Source organism: Pundamilia nyererei, unplaced genomic scaffold, assembly GCF_000239375.1.
Source record: "Pundamilia nyererei isolate P.nyererei 1_Seehausen unplaced genomic scaffold, PunNye1.0 scaffold00137, whole genome shotgun sequence".
Classification (NCBI taxonomy): Eukaryota; Metazoa; Chordata; class Actinopteri; order Cichliformes; family Cichlidae; genus Pundamilia; species Pundamilia nyererei.
In genome coordinates this window covers 258697-270756 of record NW_005187538.1, presented here as the reverse complement: position 1 = coordinate 270756, position 12060 = coordinate 258697, and the positions used below count along the sequence as shown (strand labels likewise).

Sequence of the window (12060 nt, the reverse complement as noted above, 5' to 3'; positions counted from 1 at the left end):
TGAAAAGACTAAAAAGATACATATAAAATCTATCTATCTATCTATCTATCTATATCTATATATATATATATATATATGTATATAAAGTTCTATAGCAAAGAATGTAAAGAAAAATAGAAATGAACAGTCCAAAACACAAACACTGACCAGAAGATTTGCTTTATTGATTGGAGCTCTGCTGAGATATTTTCGGTCTATACAGGAAGTGATGGTGTCGGTCAGCTCAACCTTCTAGTGGATATGTTCTATAGTGTTAACAACAGCTGGTTTTAGTGATCACCTACATCGTTTGTAACAAAGTTCCCTTTACTGATCACACACCAGTGATACAGGCACGGAGTTGTGTTCATATTAACCACCTGCTCTTTATACCATGCTATCCAACATATCTGAGTGTTTGTGTACACAAAATTGATGGCATAATGACAACTATTGCCCGATCACTTAGGATTATGTGTGATTTATTTTAAACTTTTACATCTGTGAGTCTGGCTCCACTGCTCTGTATTCAGCACGTCTTGTTCGCTGACTGATGACTGTTAACCAAATTGTGGTGGTTATTTTTCATAGTTTATGGTGCAAACTGAGCAGTGTTTTGAGATAAAAATGATAGAGCCATGCTACGACTCTATGAGAAGAATTAAGTGCACATGTGTTCCCTAACACAGACCAGAAGGACATTGGCTGGAGTATATTTGAAAGGTGAACACATTCGCCATCAAGTGGTAAGCAGATCACATTACAGAGGAAGTGAGATGGAGCTGGCTGAAGGATGCGAGGCTCAATGGGCCAACAGTAAACAGAGGAAACTTTATTTTTAACGCTCAGTGTCATGGAAGAGAAGGTTATGCAAGACATGTGGTAAATATTTATCTGCCTCTCTGGGAAAACAGAGCACATAACAACTTCTATTTCTTTGAATTAATAGTCAAACTGTGATCTCGATTTTGGTGACTAGATGCGTGCTTCAACATGCTGGGTTTTTTTATTTTTGAAGTGACAGTTTCACAATTAATTGCGATACTACCAAAAGTAGTAGTGTTTTCTTAGCTTCTCTTATGTTGAATAAAAAGTGTTCATCCACAAGACCGATGGCTCCATCAAGTGGCAAAAAACAAAGGGAGCTTATGACAACACAGCCATACAGATGGCCTTTAATTAACTTCAAAATCCAGCATACTGCTTATTACATTGATATTGCTCTAAAGCGTGTTTTATTGTGTAAATAAAACACGGATCACGTGTATGACATGTACAAATAAACCAACATTTCTATCAGTTTCCAAATGTTTAATGTAAAAGACAAAACAAAACAGGTTTTGGTGACACGGGTGAAAAGAAAGTTATTATTTTGCTCATTTGTCCTTTTCCTTCTGCTCCTTCTCCTTTTTGTCTTTCTCAGCCTTCGCCTCTTCGGCCTCGTGGCGCTTGATGAGTTCCTCCACTTCTTTCTGTTTCAGCACTTTTATTTTCGTCTTCCCATCTTCCCGTGTCAGGGTGGCAATCTCCACTGAAACAGTCGGTGCGAAACAGGGTTTTATTATCGTATACTATTGGCAACAAGGCAGGACCCAATTTTGGTCCACTGATAGTAAATGGAAATAACAGTAAGAAAGTCCTTTTGCGCCTCACCTTTCTCTGCCGACAGCTTGCTGACATCCATTGTTTTGTTGAGGACTTTGACAGCCAAAGCCAGAGCAGAGGACAGAGTCATCTCTCCCTCTTTGTAGTCCTGCTTCAGCATGGATACGGCAGCCTGAAGCAAAAGAAGTTAACGTGTCAAACGCCACAAGAACAGTGTATTAAAAAAAATATGTGTATACATGTGTCACTTAGGCCTCTAGAATTTCACTAGAAAAAACAAAAACATTTAGAATATCCATTACTATATGGATTTAACCAAACCCAAGACAAAAATAAATAAAGAAATAAAATAAAAATCAAAGAAACTAAGGTAAATAAAGGATTATCACGAGCTTCTGAGATTTAAGACTACAATCTGGTTTGCTTCCCACTACCTGGTGTCTGTAATGAGATCATTTCACAGATTTTCATTATCAGAGTATTTTCAGGCTTACAGCGCTGTTGTTTCCAATGCAGGTTGCCTTCCAGCCTCCATAGTTGCCACTGGGGTCGCTTTGGTACAACTGGAAGCCGTAATGCTTATCCCAGCCCATGTAGAGGAGAGAAACACCAAATGGCCTCTTACCTGTCAAGACAAACCACACAGCTATTAGAAAATGCTAAAATACATCTTTTGTGTTTTAAGCAGAGAGGAGAGCTTCACAGATATCAGGTTTGACAAAAAAAAGTATAAAAGTCAGTGTTATGAAGAGACATTTAAAACTACAGATGTTCCTGGCAACAAATTTACTAGTCACTTAAATGACAGGAAAAAAAATCTCACTAGTTGACTAGTCTCGAATACAAAACACACTGAGAAAACACTGAAAACTGCATGCACGTTAATGGACGTAGATAAATATTTGGTGTATTTTAGTAGCTAGAAGAAACTTAATCACGTTTCTTGTTAATCAAATCATGTTTTAAATGTTGCTGTTATGTGTGTCACTTTGTATCATGGATGTATAACACTGCAAAAACACAAAGTGTCAGATTAGTTTGAAGAATCTTGCTAAGCTTAGCAGTGCTAGCAGCAACAGCAACATGTTAGCCTCCACACCTTGCTGTGGATTGTGGTTACACCTGGCTTTGGTTGCTGTTTCCATACACAGCTGACATACACCTGCTAATTCTTTCTAAAATCAAAGTACTGCAGCATTACACTAGTTAGCATGGCTGTCCTCTTTTTACTCACACCTCTTTCCCATTCAAAACTTCCCTTCATAGACAGACAGAGCGAGGGTGGTGCAGCTGTCTTTCAGGGGCTATAGCCATGGTTAGCAGTTGCTGGCACAGTAATGACTTTGAACCGGCAACTACAGTTGTACAATAATAAAATAAGAATATTATGTTTAACCGGCAGCATGGTGGCATGGTGGTTAGCACTGCTGCCGCACAGCAAGAAGGTCCTGAGTTCAACTCCACCATTAAACTGGGGTCTTTCTGTATGGAGTTTGTATGTTCTCCCCATGTTTGCGTTGTACTCCGGCTTCCTCCCACAATCCAAAGACATGCACTTATTGGGGATAGGTTAACTGATTAATCTAAATTGCCCATAGTTGTGAATGTGAGTGCGAATGATTTTCTGTTTCTGTGTGTTAGCCCGCCTCTTGCCCTATGACAGCTGGGATAGGCTCCAGCACCCCCCGCAACCCTGAAAAGGATAAGCGGATGAATGGATGTTTAACTAACTAGTGTTTCTGGTGTTAAAGAGCAAGGGCAGCAGTGTTTAAATGTCTAGTTGACCAGTCAAGCACATCCCCATTTAAAACACTTTAAATGTAAGGACTGACAATAAGTTGAGGAGATTTGCCATGGTGAGCAATGTAAAAGGCTGTGAGCATTAAAACAGACAGTGCATCTTACCTCCGAACTGTGTGTAAGCTTGCTTAATGTCACACAGAGCTGTGACCAGCTGCTCACAGGGTATTGGCTCCTGGTACTGCAATAAATACCTACGAAGAATTCAAACTGGTTAGTGGTTGGTGTAAATGAGAGAAATGGTTAGAAACTACAGACACATGTTTAAGGCTGTAATCTCAAACTTCAGATCACCAACTATTTAACACATTTTGTTATAAAATAACTCAAGTAATAAGATTCATTTTGAAAGTGCACCAGTCTACACATATTTAGGCTTTTCTTTATTTATGGCTATGAAAACAACTGCTGGTGGTGGTTATATCAGCCTGCATTCACCATCATCCCTTTGTTTCTAATTACAGCCATAAATGTGTCTCCTTCTGAAACTCACCTCTGTGCAATTAGCCGCAGCTCATTTGTCAGTACGTTAGCATCTGATGTGATCCCAGCAACGCTGCAGGCCATGTCTCTGAAAATGTGACCACAAACGCAATGTTAACCAAAAAACAAAATGAATGACTACATTTTGAAGGTAAGACTCTAGTGAAGCTCACTTACTCATTGAGTTTGTAGATCTTCTCAGAGAAGAAAACCTCATCAAGCAGTTTGTGGATGTTGCGTCTCTCTGCTGCCAACAGCACCCCGTCATTTGCTAGGATACCCAGACACGTTCCAGCGTGACCGATTGCTTCCATTGCGTACTCCACCTGATACAGGCGTCCTGTAAATTACAGTCGGGTTTTTAGGTGAACAATACTGAAAAAACAAACCCCTTTAAGACCAGCTTTTTGGAAAACAGTGGCTATATAAAATACTAAAGACAAATACTTTTACAACAGTTTCACCATGGATAAGAGCTCACAGGTAGCCCCTGAAGTAAAATACTAAACTCAAATTATTCATGCGTTGAACCAGAGTGTTTATGTCTAGGGGGTTGTACTAGGCTCATTAAACCACATGTTCCTGCTTTAAGTACTAGTCATGAGTTGGTGTATTTGGATAGTTTGTATTTGTTTTGAAGTTCATAGAGGGATAAAAATAACAAAAACTCATAAGATTGTAATAATATAATAATAGAATGATAGTATTGGGCCTCTTGTGTTGGATTATTTTGACCAGTATTTGGTTACAAAGTCTTAGATAAGAAATAAAACATACCCTCTGGAGAAAATATGGTTGTCCGGGAATCATATCTGCGAGACTAAAAAAATAACAACAACACAAAATGAATGCCTATACTAGTTTAAAAAAATAAACAAACAAACAACATTTTGAGATTTTTAAAAAGTATAACAGCTGCGTACCATTTTCTCAAGTCGCTGGCAATATCCTGAAAAAGGTAAAAAGAGCAGCAGTTACAGACAGGCGTAAGCTGCAGAAGACAAGACCCACACAACGATGCCTTTTTAGAATTGACACAAGACGTATCTGAATTCAGGGATAAAGAAAGTGAACATATATTTAGCTAAAGTCGGAAACCAAAATAGGTGCTAAAAGTTTCTGAGGCTGGTTTACAAAACCAACGCGTGCTTTAATAAGCCCATGGCAGCTAGTCGGCTAACTGGTGCAGCAGAATGAATCTGCAATATCTCAGCATGCTAGCTAGCATGCTAACGAGCTAGTTCATAACAAACGAAGTCGCCAAGCTGCTCCACGACAAAAGGAAGTAACGATGTAAAATTATGCTAGAATAACAAGTACTGTAGTGACTATATAGTAATTGTGTATTATTTACCTCGGATGAACGAGTCTAAGTTGGCGTACTTCTGCCCAGGATGAGAGGTCCACTACTTTCAGTTTGGCGTTTCCTCACAAACACCGGCGTACTGCGTCAGTGAAGTAGCCGCTCAGTAGCGCCACCTCTCAATGGGAGGACCGATCAGTCTGTAACACAGTGCACAGCTCACTGACTGCTGGTTAGTGATGTACTTGAACACCCCCTAATGGCACTTTTAAAAATGACAACTTTACTGAAGCAAAAGTACATCCTCCTCCTTCTTTCATCTGCTCCCTCTAGGGGTAGACACAGCGGATAAACTGCCTCCTCTGTCACACCAACCCTTTGCATATGGGTTTTATGTCCTCCTGTGAGGAATTTCTCTGTTTTTCCTGCCTGGCAGCTCTATTTTTATCATTCCTAGTCCAATACACCCACTGTCACTCATCTGCACATATCCAGGCCATCTCAGCCTTGCCTCTCTAACTTTGTCCTCAACCTGAGCTGACCGTCTAGTGTACTCATTTCTAATCCTGTCCATTCTGGTCACTATCAGTGAAAAACGTAAACTTTGCCACCTCCATCTCTTTTTTGTCAGCAACACTGTTTCGCAGGTCTCAGTACAATCTTGTAAACATACCCTTTCACGTTTGCTGCCATGTTTTTCTCACAAATAGTCACTGTCTTGTGCAGAAGCAAAAATTCTAAATGACGTCTGAGCCATGGCACATGACACAGTTTAGAGTCATAAGGTCATTAGGTATGTTTTTACATGTTGTGGGTCATTGTTGTCATTGAGTTGAACTATTCTTCTGTTTTCAGTTATACTTTTTTTCCCCTTTTCTTTCTTTCTTTCTTTCTTTCTTTCTTTCTTTCTTTCTTTCTTTCTTTCTTTCTTTCTTTCTTTCTTTCTTTCTTTAGATTGTAAATATTTGCTTTTATTAATTTGGTAAAATCAATGGAACACCAAGATTATAATATCCTTGGGAACATATTTTATACCATGGATGGTCAATAAATTAAACCAAGTCGCGTTCACTATAATAAACGCTACTTAAACTAATATCAGAAACCGGGCCCTGATAAAAAAAAAGGCAACTTACCCGAATTCTGTTTTGAATATATATAGTATATATTCAAAACAGAATTCGGGTAAGTTGCCTTTTCTTGCCTCTTGAGCTTGCTGAAATACATTTACTACTCCAGCCCTGGTGGTGCGCGACAGTAACGAGACAGCTGAAATATCCGGAAGCGTAAAGTAAAAGAAAGCGAAGAAGACACTTTGCATGTGATTGGCTGTTTGAACAGCATGGCGTTTGAATGGGAGCAGGAAGATCTCGGAGACTTAGCCGACTAGCTTGGAAGTTAGCAAACCTCGTGTTTTCTTGTCTTTCACCCACGCTAGCTTTAGTTACACATTCCCAGTCGTTTGTTGACGCGATGTTTCATGCTCGACTTACACTAAGCAGATGACTCTGAAATAAACCTCTGTCCGAATAGGTAAGTAGTCACGAAGCTAGTTAACGTTCAACCAATGCTAACATCGTTTACCCCCGGGGCTAGCGCGGCTTAAGCTAAAATATGTTAGCTAACAACGCTAAACCAGTAGGTAGCAACTGGCACGTTTTGTGAAGCTCTTCGCTTGCTCAGTGTGTTAGTTGCTATATTAGGTTTACGTGTTGTTTTCAGCTGAAACACTGGCGCTTCAGTTGACTCCACGTTTACTCGGGAACGCGGTGTCCTCTGATACCGGGGTCAGCTACATTCTGCTATAATGTGTACATATATAATCAGACATTTGTAAGAGCATGATAGTACAGTTTTTACGTAAGACACTTATTTCTTTAGAAACAGCCTTTTAGCTTTGATTTGCTAGTGTCAGCATGACCCTTGAACTCATTCGTAGATAACTGGATGTAAGTTAAACATTACTGCTCAAGGAGAAGTAACAACCAGTTTTGTATTAAAGGCATTTCGTAATATATTTAGGTAATATTAGGAATGGCAAAATGGTACAAGATCGCCTAAATTGGAGAGGTTATTATTGCATCCAGGAGGATTTTCATGAAGTTTCTGCACTTGCCCTTCATCTCCAGAATACAGTGTCTAAAAGAGTTTCAGAACACAAAATGTTTGCCAGTTTTTCATTTTGAATATAAAAAACCCCCCACACAGTTTCCTTTAGCTGCCACTTTAAAGACAGTTCTGTTTTCTTTCCTTTTTTTTTTCTCCGTGTGTTAGACAAGAATCCGTCTGATGAGGGGGCACCTACAGCTGTCAGGATGCAGCAGAAAAGGAACATCCAGATCATCGAATGGGAGGACCTCGACAAAAAGAAGTTCTACTCCTTCGGGTTGTTCATGACTATGACAATCCGGGCCACAGTCTACCCGGCCACTCTGATCCGGACTCGACTACAAGTGCAGAAGGGCAAGTCACTCTATGGCGGCACCTTCGATGCCTTCTTCAAGATCCTGCGGGTGGAGGGCGTACGAGGCCTGTACCGTGGCTTCATGGTCAACACCTTCACCCTCATCTCAGGCCAAGCGTACATAACCACCTATGAGCTGGTGAGGAAGTACGTTTCGCAGTATTCAGAGGACAACACCGTCAAGTCACTGGTGGCGGGGGGCTCGGCCTCCCTGGTCGCTCAGAGCATCACTGTTCCCATTGACGTCATATCTCAGCAGCTGATGATGCAGGGCCAAGGGCAGCACCTCACACGCTTTCGGCTTGACTCAAACACTGAGACTGGAAAGCCAAAGAAAGTGTTTGGCCAAACCAGGAACATTATTGCTCAGATTTTTGCTGCTGATGGGTTTAGGGGTTTCTACAGGGGATATGTGGCTTCTTTACTCACCTATATACCGAACAGTGCTGTGTGGTGGCCTTTCTATCACTTTTATGCTGGTAAGTGGAAGCTATAGTGCAGTTTCTGGACTTTGAGGCTGTAAGTCTGTCTTATCTTTTGTGTCTTCATTATTTTAGTAAATTTGTAGTGTGAATGAATGCTTCATGGCCTCAACATGTGATTAATACCATATCTGCATGTGTAATGTTCTGCAGAGCAACTCTCTAAACTGGCTCCCAGCGACTGTCCTCATCTGATCTTACAAGCCATGGCTGGACCACTAGCTGCTGCTACTGCCTCTACTGTCACCAATCCAATGGATGTGGTCAGAGCCCGAGTCCAGGTAGGGCTGCTCAATTAATCTAATTTTAATCACGATTACAATCTGGGCTTTCAACGATCATTAAAAATGACTGAGCCGATTATTAGCCCCTCCCTCGTGCTTTACTCTCGCGCTGCTCCGTGTGGCAAATCGAGCGCACCTCTCTGCATTTTGAACACGCGTCACAACAATTAAAAGGACCCAAGGGAAGCTCGGAAAGCTAAGCAGAAGTTATTTGGAGAGGAGAGTGACTGCCGGTGGTTGAAAAGAGAGGTAAAAAAAAAACTTCAGTGGTGTGGAAACATTATGGGTTCACGGAGTCAGACGTGGATCAAGTAGACATAGTGTGTAAACTTTGCTACAGTGTCGTAGCTGCACCACAGAGCAACACTGCAAAGTTCACTAAACATAGAGGTTTACATTTTTCATTTATTTTTTATATTGCAAACATTTGCACTGTTATCTGTATTTGCACACTATTTTATATTATTTTTTTAAAGTCATTATTCAATACATTGTTATTGTTAACCCTTTAAATCCCTGTAGAACCAGAACCGCGTAAGCTAGCGCAATAATTTGTTTTGCATATGCGCGAAGCAGCGGTATTTGAAAAAAATAGAGTGCATCGCAAATCTGGACCCATATGAAATACGGCAGTGGAGTAAAGACCCAGACGACTTACCGCCACTGTCCTACCCCGATATCTTCACCTATCTTGTTTGTGGAGTAAGCGCTTACACTGCGAACCAGTTTCGTAATTACAAGTCACTGCAGGCGCATATCCAATTTACAAATGGCTGGGTGCAACATTTGGCTATTTTCAAGCCGCCAAACTCTGAGTACGTCATCATTCATACCAAGGTAAGTCAGCTGGAGTGCATCGAGTGAAATAGCCATTTTCCACCCCCCACCATAATTAATGTTATACATTTATCATTAAACTGCTAAAATATCGTTATTTACAATTGCAAAGTAGATGCAAATTAACACATTGATAATCGGGCAAATTATTAACGCCAATTTGTGTCCTCCCTGTCTCCTCCTGCGAATCTTTACATAGCACATATGTCTGCAAAGTCACTCCATTCGATGTTTGATCGCAATTTCTATAACTTCCGAGACCACCAACGATAATATTATTCAGCTATAAAGTGTGATGGGAACATATTTAGAACTTACCGGAATGAAAATGTCTTGAGCACACCAGCTGATATCTGGAGACGTAACAGAACTTGATATCAGCTCGTCTCACGGCTGCTATCCAGGCTAGACGCCTTCGTTTGGTAATATCCGATACATGAGCTCCTTCATTTTGCTTCCAGGTTGGGAAAGCATAAAAAGACAATCCAAACTTATTCCCGTGCCGGTCGTAAGATCGAACATTGCAGCCGAGCACACAGCAAGTACGAACCATGGCTATGCTTTCGCTCCTTACTTAGACCCCCAAAATGGCGGATCGGGCCAAAGTCCTTTCCACGCCCACCCCCGTGACATCACGCTCCAAAGCCCTATTCCAGAAACAGGCTTTGCCGATCTGATCAGCTGTTCATAACACTTCCCACATTGAAACAGACGTCAGAGCGAACTATCGCATGTCTGCCATTTCCTGTCTGAAACCGGAAGTGACGTCATTTTTGCGGGAAATGTAGTTTTTTACTTGTAGGCCTTAAAAGCCTATACTGGTGTTTTTATAAGTCATGTTTGACTCTATACTTTTCTGAATAGTTTCTGGGATGCTTAGAACTCGAATTGCACTGCTGGAAATTTTTAAAATTTTGATGCATATGCTGTTTTCTTTGCAAATTTGCATCATATGTTTGTTTTTCCTGCAGTATATAGAAATTGCTGTATCTCCAAAATAAAACTATGAAGACACTCAAAATAAATTTCCTGTGGTGGGAAACTATTTTTTGCAACTTTTTTGTATTTAAAGTTTTGAGGGATAAGCCTCTTAAATTTCCCCAAGTAGAAATATATGTAAAAAAAACAAACAAAAACGATTTTCAATTTTTTTGTAGTTTATTGCACTTTTTTGCAATTAATGTAATTACTATGGACTTAATGCATACTCCCACGGCCCTCAGTGTTACACTAAACAAACATAAACATTTTATATACACAACAGAGTCCAACACAATTTACTTGTTTGAAGTCAAGAGTTCATGTGCATAAGTCAACTGCACATTTCTATGTGAAGCTTGCATGTTCCCTCTGTGCTTATGGGGCCTTCTTGCCCACATGGCTGCCTTGCCACAGTCCAAAAACACCCATGCTAGCATAAATAGTAGTTATAAATTGGCTGTAAGTGTAAATGTGAAGAGTTGTCTGGGTGTGTGTGTTACAGTTGAATCCTTGTTGAGTCTGTGATGTAACGTACACATGTGGCCGAGGCTGTTACCAGCATTCATACCTGCGGGTGTTAACCACCTTGTAATTATGTCCAGGTGTCTTATATGCGATGGCAGCCTTAATAGAAACAAATCTATAAAGTCATTATAAATAATGCTGTGATTATTAGTGTCTATACTGAGGTGGTGATGGTTCTCTCACCGATAAACCGAAGAACTGCAGAGAAAATGTAGCCAGAAATGCACAGGAGGGATCGAAAGTACAGAAAAGGTGTTTGTGGTTATGACATACCTACAGTGATGTTTCAATGCAGAAGTCAAAATCAGCTATTAGCCCAGTGACAAATTGGCAACCTGTCCGAGGCGTCGTCCCCCTCCACCACCCTTTAATGGATGGTCTCATTTGAGTCAAACATGATCAGGAAATGTTATTTATTTATTTATTTATTTTGGATCGGTGCTATTCTTCTTTAAGTTCTCTCTAAACCATAGATGATCTGGTAGCCCTTACTTCAAGACCAGGTCCAGCTTGTAAAACAAACAAACAAACAAAAAAACATGACCAAAGAGTAAAACTTTATTTTGACAATGACTCACAATTTATTTATTTTTTTGAACTAACTCGCAGTTTCTCCCTTAAAGCGTAAATATTACATTACTAAACGAAAATAAGGAAATGTTTGCCTTGACTGACTAGATTAAACACATTACTCAGCCCTACTCTTAGCTGTGATGTTTGTGTGGTTCTAAATGGTAATGGGATTTGTATGTGTTTAGGTTGAAGGGAGGAACTCCATCATTGAGACGTTCAGGGAGCTGATCAAAGAGGAGGGCTTCTGGGGATTGACCAAAGGACTGTCTGCACGCATCATTTCATCCACACCCACCGCCATCGTCATGGTGGTTGGCTATGAGACACTAAAGAAACTCAGTTTGCGACCAGAGCTGGTGGATTCAAGACACTGGTAGAAGATATCTGGAGAGACAATATAAGGACCAGTTTGTTGTGCCACTTGTAGCCCTCAACCCTAATTTAGACTTTGTGTGTAAGTACTGAGTGAAAAAGGATTTGCTTTAATTGCATTTAACAGCCCTGGGGTCAAAATGGAGTAATTTAAATACACACTATGAATTCTAATCTTCAAACTTCAAACCAACTTCAAACAAACAAACCAGTAACCTTAACATGAATTACCTGGTTATTAAGAATATTAACCAGGTTTACAGTTTTTATGTGTTGCCGATTAACAGAACCTGCTGCTGTTTGGTACGAATTAAAGGGGTGATGCCATTTTGTTTCAGTAATGGCGAGGGCATGGAAGATAATGCAGCCTAA

The 12060-nt window shown here is 40.3% G+C and overlaps 2 protein-coding genes across 2 annotated transcripts; one reads left to right on the top strand and one right to left on the bottom strand.

The window, feature by feature from the left end:
- Positions 1-796: 796 nt before the first annotated feature.
- On the bottom strand, positions 797-5398 carry psma4 (proteasome 20S subunit alpha 4). The gene is made up of 9 exons (XM_005743938.2): positions 5222-5398; positions 4791-4816; positions 4645-4687; positions 4045-4207; positions 3878-3955; positions 3490-3578; positions 2079-2209; positions 1633-1756; positions 797-1510 (listed from the first exon to the last, which is right to left on the bottom strand). Exons 2-9 carry the CDS (start codon positions 4791-4793, stop codon positions 1356-1358), a joined length of 786 nt encoding a protein of 261 aa, XP_005743995.1. The 5' UTR covers positions 4794-4816; positions 5222-5398; the 3' UTR covers positions 797-1355.
- A 986-nt stretch (positions 5399-6384) lies between these two features.
- On the top strand, positions 6385-12054 carry slc25a44b (solute carrier family 25 member 44b). The gene is made up of 4 exons (XM_005743937.1): positions 6385-6703; positions 7445-8113; positions 8270-8397; positions 11502-12054. The coding sequence occupies exons 2-4, from the start codon at positions 7486-7488 to the stop codon at positions 11691-11693; spliced, it is 948 nt and encodes a 315-aa protein (XP_005743994.1). The 5' UTR covers positions 6385-6703; positions 7445-7485; the 3' UTR covers positions 11694-12054.
- The last annotated feature ends 6 nt before the right edge of the window (positions 12055-12060 follow it).